General features: G+C 37.1%; 1 protein-coding gene across 6 annotated transcripts in view; it reads left to right on the forward strand.

Moving 5' to 3' along the window:
- Nucleotides 1-22,312, forward strand: part of ARHGEF7 (Rho guanine nucleotide exchange factor 7) — a 112,340-nt gene that overhangs the window by 81,153 nt on the left and 8,875 nt on the right. For 5 of the 6 annotated variants that reach the window (XM_057390263.1, XM_057390297.1, XM_057390289.1 and 2 more), the window contains 8 exons: nt 637-696; nt 1,889-2,035; nt 3,882-3,968; nt 5,835-5,913; nt 7,235-7,374; nt 8,029-8,253; nt 9,233-9,326; nt 11,978-12,067. In XM_057390263.1, the coding sequence (XP_057246246.1) occupies nt 637-696; nt 1,889-2,035; nt 3,882-3,968; nt 5,835-5,913; nt 7,235-7,374; nt 8,029-8,253; nt 9,233-9,326; nt 11,978-12,067 (922 nt within the window). Of the gene's footprint in view, nt 1-636; nt 697-1,888; nt 2,036-3,881; nt 3,969-5,834; nt 5,914-7,234; nt 7,375-8,028; nt 8,254-9,232; nt 9,327-11,977; nt 12,068-15,256; nt 15,434-22,312 lie in introns of all 6 variants that reach the window. The other variant, XM_057390306.1, reaches the window with a different exon arrangement.

Raw genomic sequence — 22,312 nt, forward strand, 5'->3', positions numbered from 1 at the left:
ATTGACATTGAATGTGTCTCCTGTGCACTACYTGAGGCCACTTTATCTTGTAGAGGGATTGCTGCTTTTCACCATAGCATGTTGAACATACTGGCAAAATAGTCCCTCTGATTTCCAATGAACACAATCCAGAAGTGATCTTTACAGGGTGAAAAGATAGTTGAGGACCTACTGTTTTCACCTTTTCATTTTATAGGTTAAATGTTTGGAGGGTGAAAACAAGAGAGAAATAGAAAGCATGGGGGTCTTGTCACACAGCTTGGTTTGTCAGCCAGTGACAGCAGAACATGCTAGTTAGTCCGTAGGGAATCACCTTTGTGACAAAGCTGACTTGCCAAACAAAACTCTTTAAATACTTTCCTCTTAGGAATTAAAAATCTCTTATCCACTAGGTCTTGTAAAACTTCTGTGGCTTTGTTTTAAATATAACTAGGATTGTGCTAAGTAACTGCAGTTTCACTAGAAGCAAGACCCACCAGTGTTTATATAGGAAGGCCATGAACARGCCAGATCAGTTTACAACTTCAATTTTGCAGAATTGTTTGTTTGTTTGTTTTTAGTTAAGCCTCTAACTTTTTTTAAAAATTAATTTTCTTGAACTGAACTTTTTATGTATGTTTTCTCCATTTTTTTTAGGATTATCATCCGGATCGTCCAGATATTCAAAAATCCATGACTGCCTTCAAAAATCTTTCTGTAAGAGTGATAAAAGAATAAATTATATGTCTTAAGTAGAATGTTTTCTAATTTCATTTCCCTCTATTGCTTAAAAACGTGAAGGTTTTTTGTAAACGTTTATGTAGTAAATTTTTAAAAGTCTGGAAATCAATGCTGTTTGTGGGCAGAGCTAAGGATGGTAATATGCTGGGGAGTAATAGCAAATAGACTATTGGTGAAAGAGTTGTGCAAAGTATTCTGCACCTCTTTGACCTCTCATACTTCATCTCCCTTTCCACTAGTGCTAGCATGACTAGAGTCCTGAAAAAGGGCTTCTTTACTACAATTGGGTACATATTCTGATTTTCTTTCTAAGTGCATTCCTTCTAAGGCAATGGTGTTGGATTTTGGAAAGAGGGGATGAAGAGGAAAATGCTATTGAAGTTCAGAAGTTGCAGAACTTGTAGTAATAATTGGAATAGGAAGCCTAATTTGAACTGATAAGCTGTCTGCTACTRTCTTTACAAAAAACGAAAAATTACGCCTCAACTGCAACAAACATATAATTAATGCAGACTCAGTTACAATAAACTTAATGTRTTGTGCTTTCTGTTAGGAATGTGTGCTGTTGATAACTGGGCATTTTTTTATTTTTTAAAATCAGAAATTTAGTGTTATAAGTGTTCAGAAGAGGTTTGTGGATTGCATCCTGTTGGATGTTTCCTGTACAAACGAGGAAACAATTCTGTTGAGTAAATTTRAATGAATAGAAGTAGAGCTGGTTAGAGTTACTTAACAAAAATAGAAACACAAGGTTATACACACTCATGGTTTTACAGGTGGTGTGTCTTTTTTTAGTGAAAGAAGAGGCTTTGCTGTGTAGGGGTGTTTTTCTGACAGTTGTGTTACTCTTTTCTGCTGAGCATGTCCATTTTTGGTTRGTCATACCAAAATTTGTAATATAAAGGAAGGACAAATTTGAGTAACAGAGCTGTGACTGAATTTGGAATGGCAGTTGAAGTCAGTGTATTGATAAGTCATAATCCTTAAGTTAGCAAAACTAGTTTATAAAAAATACTGGTAATGGCTGAATGAATATTCTTCAAGTAAGGTGCTGTGTTCTGTGTACTGCAAGCACAGCAGTAAATACAACTGTAGTGGTATTTCTACCCATAACCTGTTACAGACTGGTAGAGTTCATAGAGACGATGTTTTTCTGTATGTTTGTTAGGCACAATGTCAAGAAGTACGGAAACGGAAAGAGCTTGAGCTACAGATACTGACAGAAGCTATTCGTTGTTGGGAGGGAGAGGACATCAAAACACTTGGCAATGTGATTTACATGTCCCAAGTCATGATTCAGTGTGCTGGAAGTGAGGTAATGTCCTTCTCGTCTTTACTGTCACTCTTTCCATTTTGAATGAAATTCATTGTAATCATTATGCAACAGAAATAAAGAGAATGCTTCAGAGATGGTAATCTAAGCTGGAATCTTTTTCTATTGATTTAAGGCATTTTTTACAAACCTGAAATAAAATTCCTTGAAGATGGGATGTCTCATCTGTAAAATTTACAGAAAAGTGACCGAAAACAGAATTATAAATATTGTAAGATGATTTTTGCAGGACTTTTTTCAAAGTGCATAATTAAACAAGATTTTCCATGTGTAGTCACATTACAGGATCATTTTGCAYAGCAGCTATTACAGTGTGTTTTAAATAGAAGAAGTTTTAAAGTTTTATATTRTAAGGTGTTTGAGACAAACATTTTTTCTGCTGTTTTTGGGTACATTGCTTAATTAGCAGATTATGAAATACARGCTTGAAAACCAAATGATCTTTGAATAGAAATAGAATAAGAAGATACATTAGAAGAAAGTTGAAAGTGACAAGGTTTGGTGATTACTTTTTTTTAAGCAAAGAAGCTAATAAAACATAAAGAAAAGCTTGTCCTACCAGAAATAATGTTAAAATAATCTAAAAAAGAAGTGCTAACAGAAAGGCGATGTTGTACAGGTTACTGACATGTTTTTATTGTYTGTTTTTCCCTTGAAAAGTCAATGAGGCTTTGAAGCAGATGAGGACTTTTTGAATTGCAACCTCATTCAGTCCATTTCCTCCCTTAGAACAAAGAGGTYCATAAATATGAAGAAAAAGACAAATATTTAAAGGTTAATCACTCGATATTTTCCTCTCAGATATTTTGTTAGGTGTTAAAGTAAATAAGATTCAGTAGAGCTGATAATGCACCTTCTACAGTCATGTCTCTTTCGAAGCCTTCAAAACAAAACAAATCACCATTCCCTCACTCTCATCGTGAGGTGAAATGTCAAATGTAATGGAYTTCTGGAAGTTTCTGTGTAGCATTTCAGCTTTTTGGTGATATACAGAACAGCTTCATTTGTGTGACAGCCACTGTGTTTGCTTTTGTCTGTCTAAAAATGCAAACGTTTACTGAAAAAAATATTAAAACTTGCTAAGGACTTGTAATATTGCAAAGGTGCTTGAAATTAAGATGGTGGCTTTGCCAATTGATAGACTTATTTCATCATTAAAATATTACGCTTTAATGCTTCTCCCTTTTGTTGTCTATAGCAGTAGATTCAGAGTAAATTTATTCCTCCTTCCATAAAAATACCCCAAACCAAAACCACAKTGGATAACCTCATACAAACCAGCAAATTAAAACCAGAACGAAGTAATGAGTGCTTTTGTTGTAACTCTACTAATTATTGCTTTGCTTTTTCTACTTTGGGGCATAATCCAGTTTTTAAGAATCTGATCTCTMCAATTTGAGAGACCACAGTCTTGATATGACTGTTACAGTATCCATCTAAATTATGTGAAGAAATAAATCCAGTGTGTAATTTTGGTTTTACTGAAATCAGCCAAACAGTTGTTATCATATTAAACAAGGTTAGTGTTTTGCCCAGAATGTAAAATTTCAGTTTTAAAATACTAGGCTGTACTCCCCAGGTAGAAGTATAGGCATGTGTTAGTAGCACTTTTCAAACAGAAAATAAATAATGGTCTTCTTCTTTCCTTTTTTTTTTTTTTCATTTTTTTATTTCTCTAAACTCAGTGGAGAGAATTTAGTGATGAACAAATATTAGTGAAGTAGTCATGCAGTTATAATGCTGATAGCTTTTAATAATATAAAATAGAAAAATGGGAGAGGGGATCTGTGATGGTGTATTTACTTTTTCGTTTTCTTCTTTTAAAAAGGAAAAGAATGAAAGGTATCTTCTTCTCTTCCCTAACATTTTGCTAATGTTGTCTGCAAGCCCAAGAATGAGTGGGTTTATCTATCAGGTAAAGTAATACATTTACGTGTGTCTAAAAATGTGCTGGGGATTATGTTCTTTCCAAATGGTATTCCTTAGGAAACTTGGAAGTATTCTGCTCTGGAGAGCCAGAATCCATGACTTCCAAAGTCTTACAGATGCCCTTCAAGTAATGCCATGTGGGTTTTGGGTATCGCAGTAAAATACCAAAAGCAAGGGGAGGACAGCAACAAAGTTCTAAAAAGAGACCSAAATTTCACCTACTAGAAGTGCTTCTGTAAAACAGACACTTGAGCGGTTCATTGCTTTGTCCTGAGAGTGATTTGTCTGCCTTGAAGGAATGCTCAGGTTTGGTCATTTRGTGTTCCTATGTAAACAACCACAGTTGGTCACAAAATGTGACTTTTTATTTTTCAAATTAAGTGCAATTAAATTCCAAAATTTTGATTCATACCTTACCTGCCACAGTYGTAGATGGATTTTTCTGAAATGCTGCTGCATTAGGTGGTTCAAGTGGACAGTCAAGTGTGTTATGTTTATGGCACTTCTGATTATTCCAATGGTGATGGAAAAAGATACTAGAAAAGGCAGGTTAGCTCTGTGTTCCAAGTAGCACAATCATATTTTCTGATGAGGGTAGATTCTTGTGTACTGATTACAAAGGTGACTGATTAGAAATTTAGTGTGTTAACAAGCAACGTGTGGTACAGGTGATCTCTGTCACCAGTCTTGTCTAGTGTGCCCCCATATTCCCTTCCCACCTGTGTCAGCAGTTCTTGCACATCTCTCTTGTTATGGCTGYATGCTGTGTTATTCATGAACCAGCAAAAATGTTAAAAAAAAGGAAAAGAGCACATTTTAGCTGCATTGTGTAGCGCACGTGGCCACCGTGTTTCTGTCAGTGGGGAAGCTGCCACAAGAGAACTGCTCATTTCTCTGGGCTGTCTTGGGCCTGAGCATGCTCTGTGCCTACAGAATACCAAGATTTTTCATTTCCAAGCTTCTAAGAAACCTTTGTCCATTCTGCTGTCATTACGAAAGGGGAAAACATGAAATTGGTTTTTATTCTTTTTGCTCTGTTGGAGCCAAAATTCCACAGTACATAGCATTTGTGCTTTTGCCAGCATGGCTGAATGGTGTTTCTGTGCAGGGAATACAGGATCTGTCTTAAAGAACTTCTGTTGAAATTTTATTTTTGGTAAAGCCTTTTGTCCCAAAAAATACTCAACTTTATTTATTCTTCTGTGTTTCTAAAGGGTTAAAAARTTATCCTAGATGGACTTTTTTTCCTGATTGACTGGGTTTAAAATGAGATCTTCTGCAAAATTAATATGTTCTTCTGAAGAAACTTTACAAATTTGAAGGTGTTCCACTGCTTTTTTTCCCCAAAAAAAGTATTTCTGTGAGGGGATTTGATAGTGGCACTGTTAGAGAAATAAATCTTTAGTAAATAATTGATACATTTACTTAGTGAAATACTCCTTTATAAATTTACTTGTTCTACAGACCTTATTCTGGGAGCTAATCAGTTTGCAAGCAAATGTTTCTAAAGAGTCACTATTGCCTCTAGTCATGTAATATGGATGACTCTGAAGGTCTCAGTTTCAGAACCTGAGACTGAGGAATGATCGCTATTACATTTRTATGGATTTCGTAGCCTCCATAGGTATCAGCTGGACTTACTGATGTCACAGATGTCATTTGCAGAAGTTGGACCTATGAAGATCTCTTATTGGAGATATTTGTATAGATTTTAAAATGTTTTTAAACCCGTCAGGGGATGTGTGTCAATTTGCTACGAATATTTTTGTTTAAAGTCAGTATTTTCTTTAGTTGGTAATGTTTTTATGAATTTTGGATTTAACTTCAGTGTTACTGTCTTTTTTTTTTTAAGGGAAAATTACCCATGACAGGAATGACTATTACAAAGCTAGAAGACAGTGAGAACCATAAAAATGCATTTGAAATATCAGGTATTGCTCATTAGTATTTTTATTTACTAGTTATTCCAGGATATACTGTTTCAAGCATCAAATGATGGCTCTGAACAGAGAAAATAACCTTTTCATTGTGAGGGTGACAAAACACTGGCACAGGATGCCTGAGGAGACCCCCATCTTTGGAAAAGAACTTGAAAGCTCTCTGGCCATGATCCCAGGCAAGCAGCTGYAGGTGTCTGTGCTTGAGCAGTGGGGAGTGTGACCTACAGAGGTTCCTTASRGCCTCAGCCATCCTGTGATTGTACRAACTTTGTAAMACCATTACCCAGAGCCTCMCTTAAAGACTGCTTTTAACTGCTTCTCTTAAGCACTTAAAGGAACTCTTTGTGTGGGATTCATCCTGGARTTTCTATATGTTAGTGAATAGAGGCAATGGTCTTGGAGAAGGTMTTTTATAATGAAGCAGTTCAAAGTATTTACGGAAAGAATAGGAATTCGAGAGGCTCTGGAAGAGCTTCAAGCGAGAGTTTTCTTCTAGAAATTGTCCACCTCTTTCCTGAGAAACCTAGCATCTCTAATGTTAATGATTGTTGCCATTATATTGGGTAATTTCTATCTGTTTAATCATTCATTCCATCATGTATGTCATTAGGCAATTTAAGGGACAGTGCAGGGTCCCCAGGGTGGAGCTTCATGCCTTCATTCATTTCCTGGATCAGTTCTACCTCCAAGCAGGTTGCATTTAAATAACTTTGACCATCTCAAGTATGATGTCAATGCCATGAGGCACAGGGGAAAAAATGGTTGATCTGGAGAAAAAAAAGTTTTTATGAAATAACGTCTGTGAAGTTGACCACAAAGGGAATGCGATGGGCATAATGATGTTAAGTGCAGAAATGAAAGTTACCTTTGGTTGAGGTTGCATTCCCAAGTGACTTTTGCTTTAGCTTTAATTTTATGCCTTCTTCTGAGAAAGATTGGTGAAGTCTTATTTTGTAACTTCTCCTGTGTTGTAGTGTACAGACTCGGGAATGACATTTTATGTATGCTGGCTTTGCTGGGCAAGATGGAGAAGCATAAGGCTACTATGTGAGCCTGTCTCCTACTCTTGTCATTTAAGGTTCTGCTTAATTACTAGGGGAAAAATTAGAACTCCTGTGCTTGGCTAAGAATAAATACATGGAGGCGTTGTGTGTTACAACCAGGAAAAGTGGGATGCTGTTGTACTGAAAATCRGGTTTAAATTTTTTGCTTAGTACTCAGAGGACATAATGGTTTAGGAAATGAGTGTATTTTTTAATCTTATCAGATTGACTAAGTTGTTATTTTTTGATTTTCTGTGTCTTTCACCTAGGAAATATGATTGAAAGGATACTGGTGTCTTGTAACAACCAACAAGATTTGCATGAGTGGGTGGATCACCTGCAGAAGCAAACCAAAGTCACAACTGTTGGGAATCCCACCATTAAACCTCACTCTGTGCCATCTCACACGGTAAGAAAGAGCTGCTGGATTGAAGGGAATGAGCAGAATTAGGTCATCTGGAAAGCACTGCCATGGAAAGCTTTTTTTTTTTTAACTGTTAGCGACAAGAACTGAATGTTGTCTCTTTAGTTTAATAGGTAAAAAGATCATGCTGTTTTAAATTGTGTGAACAAAGAATAAAATGCTTAAAACTCGGTGTAATAGTTTAACGGGGTGAAAGAAAGTTCATTGTCATTACTTTTTCTATTTTGACCAAGTGCATACATCACCATCTGTTAGGTATACTTAGAACAGTAGGTTTTAATTGGTGGTGTACTTGACAGGCTGTGGAGAAACAGTAATTTCTTTTGGGTTCTGCATTTGAATTGTTGGGTATGAATGGATCTAAATTTAGCTCCACCCTTAGTGGTGAGACAAGTGGGAGCAGGGCTGCTCATAGCTGTTCTTTCTTTAGTCTGTGCTCTGTCTGGGGTAGACAATAAAAAAAAATTAAAATTAAATTTAAAAGAAGAAAATTCCAAAAAATAATGTGTAAAATTTTTTGAAGGCTAGCTGCAATACATAGAAGTGCTACATTGTGGGTGAGATTATTTCAGCAGTCCTCGATAACACTGCCTTCACGATGATAATATGCTTTCTTTGCTTTCCCATCATGTTTGGCAGCTTCCTTCCCACCCAGTGACTCCCTCCAGCAAGCATTCAGACAGCAAGCCAATTCCACTGACTCCTGCCTACCACACTCTCCCTCATCCATCACATCATGGCACTCCTCACACCACAATAAACTGGGGCCCTCTGGAACCCCCCAAAACACCCAAGCCTTGGAGTCTGAGCTGCCTGCGGCCCGCGCCTCCACTACGGCCCTCRGCAGCTCTTTGCTATAAAGAGGTGAGTTTCAGCAGCCAAGAAAAAGGACATTGTGGCAGGCCTTCTATAGGAGTTTGAAGTTTTTTTGTGGTGGCTGTATGTATGTGACTTTGTTTTGATTTTATAAATCTCCTAAACAGGGAAAAAGTGAGAGTTGATCTGCAGTACAAGATTTGTATTGAGACTTAGTTGCTCTAGGAGGTTCTTCTGCTTGGCTGTATTTGTTTGGCTGTACTATATGCACATTTTGTAATTTGAATTAAAATCCTTTCATGCCTTCATGTGTAGGCCACTACATTCCTCACAGTATTAAAATTTCAATAAGCTTTATAGTGTTTAGCATATAATAATGTTCAAAACCTATTTTGATCAACCTATTTTTGGTCAGTCCTGGTCAGTCACTTTTTTACTTTCTTGTTCTGTGTTTTCACAGAAGATGTGTTGCATCCTTAAGGTAAAGGGTAGGCCAGCATATTCCTTTTGTTCCTGAAATTTAGTATTGTTCCTGTAAATTATCATGATCCTATTTTGAGCAGAAATGCTGCTGGGTTTGGTGTTTGTGTGGAGGATTTGTTTGTTGGGGTTTTTTTCCCTGTAGAGTTCTGTAAAAACAGACCTAAACTTCTACTAATTTTTGGCTTTGATGAGTCTACTACCTGCCAAGCTTCCTTGTTAGGTCCTTTTTTACTTGCTTCCCAGTAGACAGGTGAAATGGTTGTCCTTTCTTTCTAGCTCCCAAAAAGCTTGAATGCCTTTGCAGCAGCATTTATGTATATTTTTGTTATTAGAACAGATAAAATACTTCACTTTGTGTATAGCTGAATGAAGGGTAGAAAGGAAATCAGCCAATCCCGGCAAATTTAGAATTGCAAAAAGTATTACAAAATTGAATTTTGATGCTGTTAAAAGCTTTTTAGTTAGTAATTCCTGTATGTATCTTAGAAGTTAAATTTTTGAAGTAATGTGGAGAAGCTCTATTCTTTTTATTTTTCCTATACAGGATCTCAGTAAAAGCCCTAAAACCATGAAAAAGCTGCTTCCCAAACGCAAGCCAGAACGGAAGCCATCAGATGAAGAGTTTGCACTGAGAAAAAGTAAGAGAGATTTGGACAAATATCTGCRTCATACAAGGGCTAGAATTAACATCAGTTTAAATTCTGTTAGATGTGCAGTGTAAGCAAGTCACCTGGTTTCCTCTCTTGTATCAGGGGAGAGGAGTAGGTATCTCCAGAGGGTGGTTTGTTACATTTACCATAGGTCTTTATTCTACAATGGCATTAGTTGCTTTTAGAGCTTTACTGATTGCTGCAGAGGATGTCTGCTTGTGAATTGCCTGTTTCTGTTTACACAGCGAGGTGAGGTTAACTAGAGAGCCATGTAAAGTTCAGTCAGGTAAACCTATCTTTTAGTACTGTAAACAACAATGTGAAGATACTATCCCACTCCTGCAGAATGCTCTGTAGCTATGTTCTTACATTGGTCCTTCTGTTGTTCTGGGTGTTGAAAGGGTGGTTATTGCTGCTCATTTCAAAATGAGTTCTTCCACAATTCCTCCTTCTAGGATCCAGCAGTCTTATCTCCTATAAAAGAGGTCATTTGCTTGTGCTTGTATCCAAATGAATTGCAGATATTTAGGCTGTTTTAAGTCTGAAGAAAACCACTGACCTAAGAGAGACTCATGAATGTGCCAAGTAAGAGAGGTCAAAATCTTTATGTTGGGCTAATTTGAAGTGGAGGGAGCATTAATATTATCAAGCAAAYRCAGTATTCACTTAGCTGTCAATGTCACTGTAATTCTTCCTTASAAATTGCTGTGAATGAATAATCTGATTGCTTGTATCAATAAAAGACAGGGTGTTTTATTGGACTGATTTTTCCTGTGACTTCTTTATGTCTGTCCTTTGCCCATGGGCTTTTTTTTAGATAGAGTCTGTGCCATGAGTGTTCAGTGCAGAAGTGTGTTATTGTGGCAGCTGTCTGTCACTGGCTTATGTAGAGTTGGAGAGAAAAATCTTTTCCTTGGTGTGCTCTTGGTTTGTCTAAGGTGTTAGTCCTTCTGAATCTTCTGTGAATTTCATGTAGCAAAGGTTAAGGTAGTGAGTAGAATGTTTCTCCGTTCATGGATGTGCAGGTGGATGTTGTAGTTCAGGATGTTTTATCCTTRCAGGAAGGTATCTGCTTAGAAAAAATGAAAGTACTGTAGTASAGCACCATTTCAGATGTTGGAGAATGGAGATTCAGTACTTGTAATGATAGTGATAAAGCTATCAACTTTTACCGGGTTTAGCAATTTTTAAAGAGCGCAGTGGGAGGAGTTAAGGGTTCTTGCTTGGAGAAAGGAAGAAGTCTTTATATTGCAACTACATTGTTCTGCTCCTGATTAAATAATGTTCAATAAAAGATTTTTTTTTTTGTAAGCATAAGTCAAAGAGCAATGTTTGCAGAAATTCTTACAGATTCTTGGTATTCATCTTCACTAATCAGTAATTAGAAGCTTTTGTTAGTGCTTCTTCAATTTTCTCAACTTTCTTGTGCAGTTGTAGAGGTTTCCCAGTGAGGAGCACCTACGAACTTAGAGCATATTGATAGAGAGGTCTGGGTTTTGTTAGTTCTCTTCTCAGGAATCCAAGGGATTTATGGGCTGTGTTTTGAGAATGTTGTGTTAAATTAGCATTTAACAGGCAAAACAACTGAAGTGTTCCAACTGAGTGCATTCAAAATTCTATTTCAGAAGTRTAATATTTGTCCTACTACTGTAATAATGTGCTGCATTCTAACCAATTATTTTTCCTGCCTTGAAAGAGGGATAACCCATACTTTGGAGTTCCTGCATCTCTTAAACTGTAGGAAGATTACATTGGGTAAAGATAATTTCTGCAGTAGCTAGCTTGTTGTGACAAATGTTTGGAAAGTTGGCTTTGTTCTGGTGATAATAAATCACAAAAACTTAACAGGATGCATTGGATGGCAGAGAACAGAACTACATTTTGATGTTGTTGAAGGCTGCTCAGATTCATGTAGCAGCAGATTTTCAAACCTAGTTATTTCACAGGGGAAAAGAGGAAAAATCTTATAAAATATCAAGCTGTCTTGCTTTGCACATGGACATCTAAACTAGTGGTAGAGACRCCTCTAGATTTCTGATTGGAATTTCACTCAATTAAGAGTGAACAGTTTAACACTACTTTTGCCGAGTTACCCAGGGAGAAGATTTGCTATGGGGCTTTACCTTTAGGAAAATATTGCTGTTGTGTGCTGTTGAAACGGGTAAATCTGATTTTTTAAAAAATATATATATGTACATATATATACAATACCAAAAGTTTTCAAGATGTTTCTTGTGAATTAATACTCCGTCTCTTGAATTCTTTGATTAAATATTGAAATAATATGCATATGAAATTTTATGTTTATATAATWACTTGAATATATAGGTTTTTTCAGTAAAACGACTGCTTTAGAATGAGAGTCCTCACACTTCAAAACACGTTCTGTACAACTTCAGATGCTCAGAAAATTTCTTGAATATGTGGGTGATTACTGTGAATTGAGTTTTTTCTAAGCATTTCATAGTATTTTTTTTTTAAACCGTTACTTTTTTATTCAAGTTTGATTTTTATATTCATGTGATTTAAGAGAATTTTTAAAGGCTGAACTTTGGACTCCACTGAACTGATTTACAAAGGTTTTTCTATATTAAGAAGTATGACCATGTCTAAAATTCTATTTTTCCCATTGATTCTAGGTACAGCTGCTTTAGAAGAAGATGCTCAAATTCTTAAAGTCATTGAAGCATATTGCACAAGTGCCAAAACACGTCAAACACTAAATTCAAGTAAGTTAGAAAGTACTGAAATGGGTAGAAATGGCTAACTGAAACACAAATAAGATAGTTTACAAAAAAAGAGTGGTGTGTATTCTCAGGCCTTTGCAGATAGCCARTTGGACCTGCAGTTAGTAATAACTTGTTTCTGGTTTAACATCAATGCCAGGTATTTATCTATGGGATGCCAAGACCATGGTTAGAGACTAATATTTTTTCAGTATTTCAAAATAATCCAAAACAACAAAACCCAAACGTGATTACTTGTCATGGTTTAAAATTGTACTAAACCTTCACCAATGAATAAGAGGTGTCTGAACTGAGTATGACAACTAATCAGTTTGATTTTGGATAAATTTCAAGAAGCTGGTAAGTAAGAGAAATGAAGAAGTCATCGTAATTTTGGAGGACTGTATTTTTGTTGTGTTATGTTCAACAAAGACTTTCTCTATGGAAAAGTAACCTAGACCTATAAAATTTTCTTMATTTCATTGCCACTAGTTGTTTTTAGTATTAATTACAAATTTTAACCCCGTCTCGTAATTTCAGGAGAAATTGTTCTCAGATATGTGTGTTGCTTAAAGCCATTTTTAGTTTCTCAGATCAATACCTAGCATATTGAAAACCTGTAACGTGCCTCTGGGGTCCTACTTCATTTAATCCAAATCAAGGTTGCCATATGGAGTTCCTCTGTATTGTAAGTAAAACATTGCTCAAAGCAGGGGAGTCCACCAGCATGTGTTCCATTTACACAAGGAAGGAGAAAATGCTGTTGTGTTTGTTCCTTTTTGCACTGTTGAATACAGATTTAATTTGGAGATCCTTGGAACACAGTATAATGATCTTAAAGTACTTGGCTGGTTTTGCTGGAACTAGAAGACTGGACATCATAACTTCTTGTCCACTAAAGCTGTTTAAATTCCACAGTATTAATCAATGTTACTGCTGTCTACAGTGCTCTGAGCCCATTTTGCTTCCAGAYGAAAGCACTTCATGCTGACAGTTGAAGTCTCAAAATGCAATTGCAGACTTAGTTCTTGAATTGTCCTAAAATGTGTTCAGTTGCTATTGCCACTTGAAAAAAATGCAGCTACTTTGTATTCCTATGTWACTTTCAATGGGAATACGGCAGTTGTGTTACTGTAAAAACTTTTCAAGTAACAGCAAAAGCCTTAATTTTAATTTTTCTGTCTTAATGAACTGTAGATCTCCAAGATCCTGAAATTAACTACTACTATTAATTTTTTATTRATACTAATATTTTTTATAGCCATACAGTCCTTACATTAGTGTATTTAATTGGATAAAGGGAATGAATGAGTTCAAAGTTCTGAAGATATACTGTTGTTCCAAACAAAATCAAATGAGATGATTGCCTTTTAAACACCTCAACTGTGATCTGTTATTTCCAAGGATAACGTGACAAGAAATGGTTGGGAAAACATTTGCACTTGCACAGTAGTGTGTATGTGTGCAGATATGAAATGGATTTTTTTTTGCTTGCCTATTTTTCCTTTCTATGTATATTTAAGAAATATACATAGTGCTGTGGGTATCATTGCATACATCAGAAGTCAGCAGCTTTTATTTGCTCTTAACTGCAGCAAGAAACAATTTTTTTTATTGATTAGGCACACAGCTGCTTTGTTTGGAAAGAATAGTGTTGTCACCTAAGACTAGGTTTCAGAAGTTCCATTTAAMGACTGGAATTGGAAATGGGGAAAGAACCAATGAAGCTGGAATTGCTTCTGTTGGAGCAGTAGTCACTGTAGAATAATAGAATGAGGGAGTTGCCTGTCATCTGTGAAGTATGCTGGTTTTTTACATGCTCCATTYTTACCTCCCTGTTAATATTCTGCCTGTCCCTCACAGCACTCACTGGGCAATTCCCCTGCCTGCCCCTTAATCTGCTGCWTTTGGCAGCGTCAGTTCAGCAGAGCCATGGCACCAGTGCAAACTGGTAAGGTGTGGCATTAGAGATAGCAGAGCAGCTTTTATCAGTTGTTTGGATGGGAAAGAAGTGGGGTTTTATTTGGGTAAATAGATGGAAATGGAAGAGCAGAGTTTGACTTTCTTGTGCTTCTTGAACACTGAGCTTATTTGGCATTTCTGCTTCAAAGGAAGACTTAAAATCTTCTGCAATATCATGTGTATGTGGCTCATAACTTGGCCACTTATATGGCTTCAGTCCTTGGATGTTGCCAGGCCTTGAAAAAAAACTGTCCTTACTATGTTTGACCAACTACTCTAGAGATCTGAAAATATTAAACTGGAGGGATGGACTTGGAGCTGTGCAGGCAGAGGTGTGTGAGGGTTCAGAATGAGCTAGGCTGTGTCACCATTGGCCTCTTGGCCCTGTTTTTCTGGGATTTAATTCACCACATGGTTTAACAAATAACAAGGGGTATGGGCACAGAAAAAATATACTTTGACAGTCTCCTTCAGGGTGTGCAAGATGTTGTTGCTGATTTAGAAATCAGCAGCCCTGCTCTGCATGAGAACCTTTGCTTTTTTTTTCCCCCTGCATTTTCCTCTTCACGGTGGTGACACAAGCGCTTCTGTTGGCTGTGTTGTGAGCTGGTGGGAAAATTACCTGCTTGAAAAAACTAACCCTACAAAGGATTTTTTCATCTGAAGCTATTTCCTGGCCTGGCTCATGAAGCAGCTGTACAAAAGAYTGTGTCACTTCAAGGGAGGGAAAGGATGAGGTACAGATATGTGATGGAGAAGGGGCTGTTGCTTTTCACATTGGTGCTGGATCATGCTGGCTTACTGTGTTTGTTTATTGCTCTGTGCCCAGTCAAATCCTCCCCAGACCAGAACTGACTCTCTATTTCAAAAGAACCTAACTTCCTCTTCAAAAAAATCTACTTTCAAATGATATTTTGTTACTCAAAATTCTCAACTGAGACTGCCTAGAAACTTWAAAATCACTTCAAAATTGTATTGTAACCGTTCAAACATTATTATATGCTGAGTGTAATTTATACCTAAACCCCAAACAAATTTGAAAAAAAAAAAGAAAAAGAAAAAAACCCAACTTTGGTGCTTTTTTTAACAATATTTTCTCTTTTCCTTCTCTTCCCATCACCTTTTTGCTTTTATTTCATGTGTTTGGTTGTGGCTATTCCTTACGTTCTCCTCCTCATCCCACCTCTGCCTATCCACATCCACCATTTCATTTCACCTATACATCCTTAGCATGGCAAGGCACTGACCTGATGCATAATCACGTCTTGGCTGATGATGACCAATCAAGTCTAGACTCCTTGGGTCGTCGCAGTAGTCTTTCTCGTTTGGAGCCTTCAGACCTCTCAGAAGACTCTGACTATGACAGTATATGGACAGCCCATAGTTACAGAATGGGGTCTACATCTCGTAAGAGCTGTTGCTCATATATCTCTCACCAGAACTAATGCACTTCTGAGCTTTTTCTTAACAAATGCTTGTTGTATCACAGCCTGCTTTTCTTAGATGTTTTCTTGCTGTTCCTTGTCTCTTTAATGTGATATTTTAACAACTTCTGAGGGAGCTCCTGAAACTTCAGTTATACCTGGTGGAAGGCTCTATTGTCAATTCAACACACGTACAAATAAGTCATTCTAAAAAGTGTATATCCTGTTAAGGATGATACTTCTTGAGGGTTTTTTTAACTGACAGATGTTAATTTGTAGCTCTGAATGGTCTTTTTTTTCTTTTGACTTGGTCAGTGTAGTAACAGGTCCTTTATTTTCTTCTTTTTTTTTATTTTGAATACAGCACATTTTTATATTTTGTACTGAAACCATACTGGTTTAAGAGCTGAGTGCCAGCTATATGGAAATACCTTAGTGGTAGTGGTTGGATTTTATACWTATTATTAACAAAATACAAAGCTGGTAGAGTAAGAAAAATGCAGCTTAAAAAAAAGCAGTACAAKAGCTGTAAAATCATTCAGATATTCATGTATCTGGCCTATTTGTTTGGAAGAGCATTTGCTGATCCATAAAAAATTCTGGTTTTATATTGCTGTCTTTTGCTCATTTTGCTTAAAATGTTTATATGAAGGRCCTCACTGCTCTTTCCCCACCCCAGTCTGGCAATTGTCATGAAAACCTGGCAGTCCATGTTCATTACATGCAGTGTTTTGGTACTCTCATGYTACCTGTGGTCATACTGTCACTTTACTGTATGCAGTCGTGTGGCAGAAAGCAGGGTTTAGATGTTTACTTGCCTGTTAAAATACACAACTGTCAACTCTCAATTGACCATTCTTCTTGAAAAGACGAGATGAAAATGGTTCCCCCTGATGGAGGCTCCAGTGTTCAGCATCTGAAACTCTAGGTACAACTGTGATCAAATTGGCTTGTTTGAACTTCTGAATAATAGAATGCTTGGCTTTTGGGTTGTACTGTTTGGAGCATGTCTGTGACAGATTTTATTGTGTCTTGTAACTTCTTTCATAAGCAGGTTTGTTTTCAGCAGCAGCTCTTCACTTACAGTCATGTTGGCTTTTTCAGAGAACTGTGACATGCTGTGCACAGCTGAAGGTCTCAAACCTGCACCTGGGGCACTGCTGGGGTGAAGTGTGCGTGTGTGTGTGTGCTCTGTCTTGTTGCTAAAGTAATTGGCATCAAAACAAAAACGGCATGTTTTCCAAATCTTTGTAAGTTAGGGAGAAGTACGATGAAAATGACRGAAGGACAGAAACAGTTCTCAGTTTCACCAGGGTTCCTAAGCAGCACCCTTATCCCTTATCACATAAGCGTGTTATCCAGTGTTCAGATACTACTCTATGAACAAGTTCAGAGTAATCCTGATGCAATTTAACTGCAGCCTGGGAGCTCAATCACACTGTTTAAAAGATAATCAATACCTTTCTGCAGGTTACATGATCAGAAAGTTGTAATTGCTACACGTGMATGATTCCAGAAGATGGTCAGTGTGGAGAACATGTTTCAAGGCAGTTCACATCTTCAATTTACATTCAGTCTTGTTTGATCCCCTGCTTTATCCTCTTTCACTGTTGGCATTCTATAATGTGACTAACAAGAAGAGTAGTGCTTACTGAGGAGGATTTTCAGGGGTATATTTTCCTGCTGGTCGTATATTAATGTAATGACCAGGAACTTGTGTATGTTGAACCTTTTTCAAATGGAGGAGTCTTGCTTAGACAAATGAGATAAGTTATATGTACTCCATACCATTTCACAGCACATATGTAACCCACTTCACTCCCTTCTTCCTTTCAGTCAGTTTTTTTGTTTTGTTTTTCTAACATTAATGGAAAGTATGGATTGTTTTTTGACCTGTTTCTTATGCTGTGGTGTTCTAGTTGAATAATGTTTACTGCACTGGAGAAATGATAATTCCTTTATGTCTCTTTCATGTTATATAGTGTAAATATGAGTTTGTAATAGAGTTGATGCACTTGAACTTTCCTTATCACACAAAGTTTTGTTATCCAGATCYGAAGATTTTGACTTTCTATGCACCAAAGCTTTGACAGTTTACCACCATTAATTATTGTAGCATTTAAGTTATTAAGTACTATCATAATTAGGATCTCTCATATTGTGTATCCTCATTAACATCACAGCATATTTAAAACCATTCTGTGTCTTCAGTGTTACAGGCTGTAAACTATTGTGAACCTGATCAGGAGTATTAATGCAAAATGCTTGAAACAAACAAACAAAAAAAGGCAAATGTGGAAATGGTGGTATTCAGTCCAAAGGTTCAGTGTTTCTATTTTTGTGGAACTTTAGTCATGGTAATAACGGTACCTTATGTTTATGCAATTCTGTAAATTGTATGTGTACAGTTACAAATACACTGGAAGGATGGAGAACCTGAATTGGAAGGTAGGTTCAAGCCATTGTCGGGCCCTCTTCACATGGCTTATGCAGTGTTTCCATAAATTACTACTATCCAGAAACTGAAGCCAACCAGTATTAATTGGGTGTTTTGAGTAATCTTGCCAAAACACAGTAATGTGTATATAAGTGACGTAAAACATAGAAAGAATAATATATATTGTGCACTTCATTTGTGAATGGGAGAAGCCATCTTTAGTAGGTGACTGCCTTTTGAAAATGCAAAATGGATGTATATCTGAATGTTTCATTGTACTGTACAGTATGCATATTGTTTGTGGTTGCATATATCAATTAAGTGTTTTGTTTTATATGAAAAGGACATCTGTTATGTACAGTTGAAATAAATTTTGCATTTGCTAGACTGTGACTTTAATATTTAATTATTACACAGGGGGAAAGGACAGCAKAACTTGTAGCCTAACACATTCTCTTCTCCCCATGCCTCATTTCKCTTCGTCCCTTCTTCCCAGAGGAATCAAATGCTGACGTGAAAGACCTTTTTTGACATAAATGTATAATGTTTGTTTAATGTAGTTGACACCTAAAGGAAATTCAATGTWATGGGAAGTATTTATTCTTCTATATATTTTTTTAAAAATAATTTCAGAACATTGCCATATATAGGTTGTTTCTCTGTTGCCTTCCTCTCCTGTTGAATTGATTTTATTTTCTTTTATTTTTCTGTAAAAGCACAGGCTGAATTATTGGAACAATCTAAAACCTACATCTGCAGGTCTTGTTGCCAGTGAGAAATTTTATAAATATACTAAGGATGTATATAAACTTGYGTGTTTTCATGATTTAATATTACAACATTTTCTTCTGAAAGCAAGAGCTATCTTTAGTGTTTCTACTTAAAAGATGCTCATATAAGACTGAATTTAAATTTGCTAATATACATACTGAATAAGCTAATATACATACTGAAATGTTTACATCAGAATAAATTTAATAATCACCCCTCTCTATTAAAAGGTCAGAACACATCGTTTTGCTATGATTGTAGCAACTCTRGTCCTGCAGCCATCTGCTTGGAAGTTTTTGTATTGGTTAGTGAAATACAGGAARTTTAGTGGGATAGCTGTTTCCTAATTTGTCTTAGAATTCTCCCACTTCTTCAGATGGTGTATCTGTCTTTTCAAAGTAATCATTCTGTTCACATATGACTAACACTTACATATGAAGTTGTATTTCAGTCCACTTTAACTGTTTCCATTTTACTCATCTAAGCATATTGCTGTAAACTGCCTAAATCAGTCCTCTGAGTCAAGTGGGGTTTTTTTTCCTGTTTGTGTATCTCCATTAGTTAAAAAAAAAAAAAGACAAAGACAAAACAACTTCATGCCCAAACTGATTTTATTATTCCCATGAATTTGCAAACAATGGTGTATTTTATACAGTGAACTAAAGTTTAGCTGACATTTTGTTTTCTGTTTTCTATACAAAAATATTAAAGGGTACCCTTTTGATTTTTGCAGATATGTTGCATGAAGGGTTGTTTTTTTCCAATTTTTAAATCTTAACACATGCAACAAGTATTGTTTCAAATTTTTGACATTTATCCCTGCTTTATTCCCCTCCATATTTCTGCTAATTAATGTAAAGGTATGAAGAAGTGAAGCAATATTTAAAAACTGTGCAATAGCCTTTGCTCATGGCCTCAGATTATGCTGTGCACTTCTTGGAATTATCCACCATCACTACACACAGCTTCCATACCTTAAATTAGGACAGTCATAATTTTCTTTGACTAAGGGCCTTCTCCCCCCATTGGCCAGCTGGAGGAAGCTGTTCTTGGTTGGCTGGGGAGAGCTGACTTTTAACTGAGTCCCTGAAGTCAGCTGCTTTAGGGAGATGATAATACCCACCTTCATTTTACTGTTGACTTTAATGGTTCCTGGGCAGAGAAGGTCTTTGAACATGGGCAGAGATTTAATATGCAGTTGAAGTGGAAATGTGTCTGAATTTCATCCCTCTTCTCTTACTTCCCTCCTGCAGAACTTGTGGACTCCCTTCATTTTTGTCTGCTAAATGATTCAAAACAAAGGACCAGACTGTTTACCAGTACAGCCCTTTCTGAAGCCTGGCTTCCATCAGGAGCCGGGATGGTGCCCTATAAAAATAGCATGGTGCCCAGAGAAATCATGGATGCCCCATCCTTGGAAGTGCTCAAGGCCCATTTGGATGGGGCTTTGAGCAACTTGGTCTATTGGAAGGTGTCCCCTTTAGGGGGGTTGGAATGAGATGATCCTTAAGGTCCCTTCCAACCTGTGACTCCGTATCAGCCATTTTGTAAGATGTCAAGCTCCTTTTGGGGGCAGTGAATAAAAGGCTGTGGTTGTGAGTTAGGATTGCAAACAGACATCAGTGAGAACCTCTGTGCTGTGCAATCTCTGCTATAGAATCATCCTAGTTTGGTGTTAAGACTCCTCCAGGGCTAGGAGTGAGATTTTACCTGTTTTAGGCGGTAGGCAGGTATAAGGTGAACTTTTGTTATGAAGTCTTTCAACCATGTAACTACCCAAACAAGTGTCAGCTTTCCTTATTTCTAGACATGCTCAGAACAGCTTGCTTGTTTTTGACTGATTGATTAGGCTGGAAAGGGGATCAGACACTGMAAACCAAAAGCAGGAGGTTGTTAGTGACAGGCCTGTTCTTGTATTTCAGGTGTTCTGCCACATTATGTAGGGGGTATTGCTAAGGCCTGTAGCCCTGATCTGACTGAGGTGGGYTGTGTCATTACTGGCTTTACTCTGGAGGCTAAATTTGCTAAWTCTGTAGTTTAGGGTATGGTACTGTTAAAGAGCATTGTATTTCTTTATTCCTCACTCTAGGGCTGAGATATTGATATTGCATAGATACCCGATTTTTTTGATTATGGGAATTYAGCTGAATCTTAATTAAAGTAGTCAGTTGTTTGCCTTAATTGTTCAACAGGCTTCTAAACTGTGGGGTCATTCTTCCAAGAAACACTTAGATTTAAGAGTTCCCTGATGAGAAGTTATGGCAACTTACTTGGCCTTAATAGTTGTTTGCTAATCTTGAAGTAATTGTTTATGTTTGTCAAACATTCTTTCGTGTCCCATCCACCTTACTTCCCTCAATACTGCCCTCCTCCACAAAAAAAAAAAATCCCCAAACTTGCGTAACTTGGGGTRGGAGTGTCCCATTTTATTTTTAAAAAAACAACCAAACTAAACCAAAAGACAACAATTAATCCACGCACAGAAACCCCCAGCAAAGTAACCAGCTAGGACTTGTGGTTATATCACCTCAAGGTGAATTAGGCAGTTCTTTGAGGTTAATTTAAATAGMCATTTGGCCTTTTTGACTTGGAATAGTGTTTTGTAATAAAATCCAGTGTAAAAGTTGGATGTTTWGGAGTGAGGAATGGCAGATATGGCAAACTAAAGTAACTTGATTATTCCTCTGTATTTCATGAAAATGTAGAGTATTTCTAGAAGGTGTTTAGGATTATCTGAGCTGCAGGAACTGCCTAGGCTGTTAACTTTCAGTATTAATTCAGTGGGAAGTGCCCACTATACTGTAAAACAATCCTCTATTCTTGTCCTAAAGCTGTAGCTGTTGCAGAGGGAAATAGTTACACACAGGATAGGCATAAAGAACCTGGTGAAGGCACAGGGTGCAATTTAGGCTGTATTACTGAGTGCCATTGATAAGATGACTCTGCTTGAAGTTACTTCCAGATGTGTAATTGCAAAAAAATGCCTATTTAAAAAAAAAAAAAAAAGCTGCTGGCATAAGTGGTGCAGAAAAGCAGGATTTTGAAATAGCTTCTTTTTGCCTTTAGAACTTGACACCTCATGTCTGATGTTACTTTGCACATACTCATTTGATGACGGAATCTTTTGTGGCAGGATAGATGTGCTGTGTTTGTGCCTTTTGATACTCTGCAAGCTTGTGGGGTTTATGAAAAAATCTGTGACAATAAACAAAAGCCCACCAAAGCTCACAAAACCCAAGCCAAAATCAAAGACAAAGTGCAGGGGTTTTTGCATTAGTACAAACCATAAGAGCAGCAAGAGTTCTGACATCCAAATAAGAGTTGTATGACCAAAGATATTAGAGTGATGAAGGCAAGAGAGCATCTTGTGTTCCAGAGTAGTTGCTGTCCTGTGGCACAGGAAGGTCAGTGTTCCCAGCAGCAGTTTTCCATGGTGTCAGAATGTTTGTGTAGCCTGAGGTCTCCTTGTGTGTAAAGTGTTGGTGAAGTGCTGTGTCTCGGCAGTGTTGTGTGCTGTGCTCTGCTGTACATCCGTCAGGAGATGCTGCTGTAGACATCTGCTTTACATGCATGTGTGTGTATAACCAAACAGCTGGGACATTTTTTGTTTTCACGCTGTCTCCTCCATGCTTTTGTGCTTTGCAAGGAGCCCTG

This window comes from Malurus melanocephalus, unplaced genomic scaffold (assembly GCF_030028575.1).
Source record: "Malurus melanocephalus ecotype Western Australia unplaced genomic scaffold, MMel_1.1 scaffold_1, whole genome shotgun sequence".
Lineage (NCBI taxonomy): Eukaryota > Metazoa > Chordata > Aves > Passeriformes > Maluridae > Malurus > Malurus melanocephalus.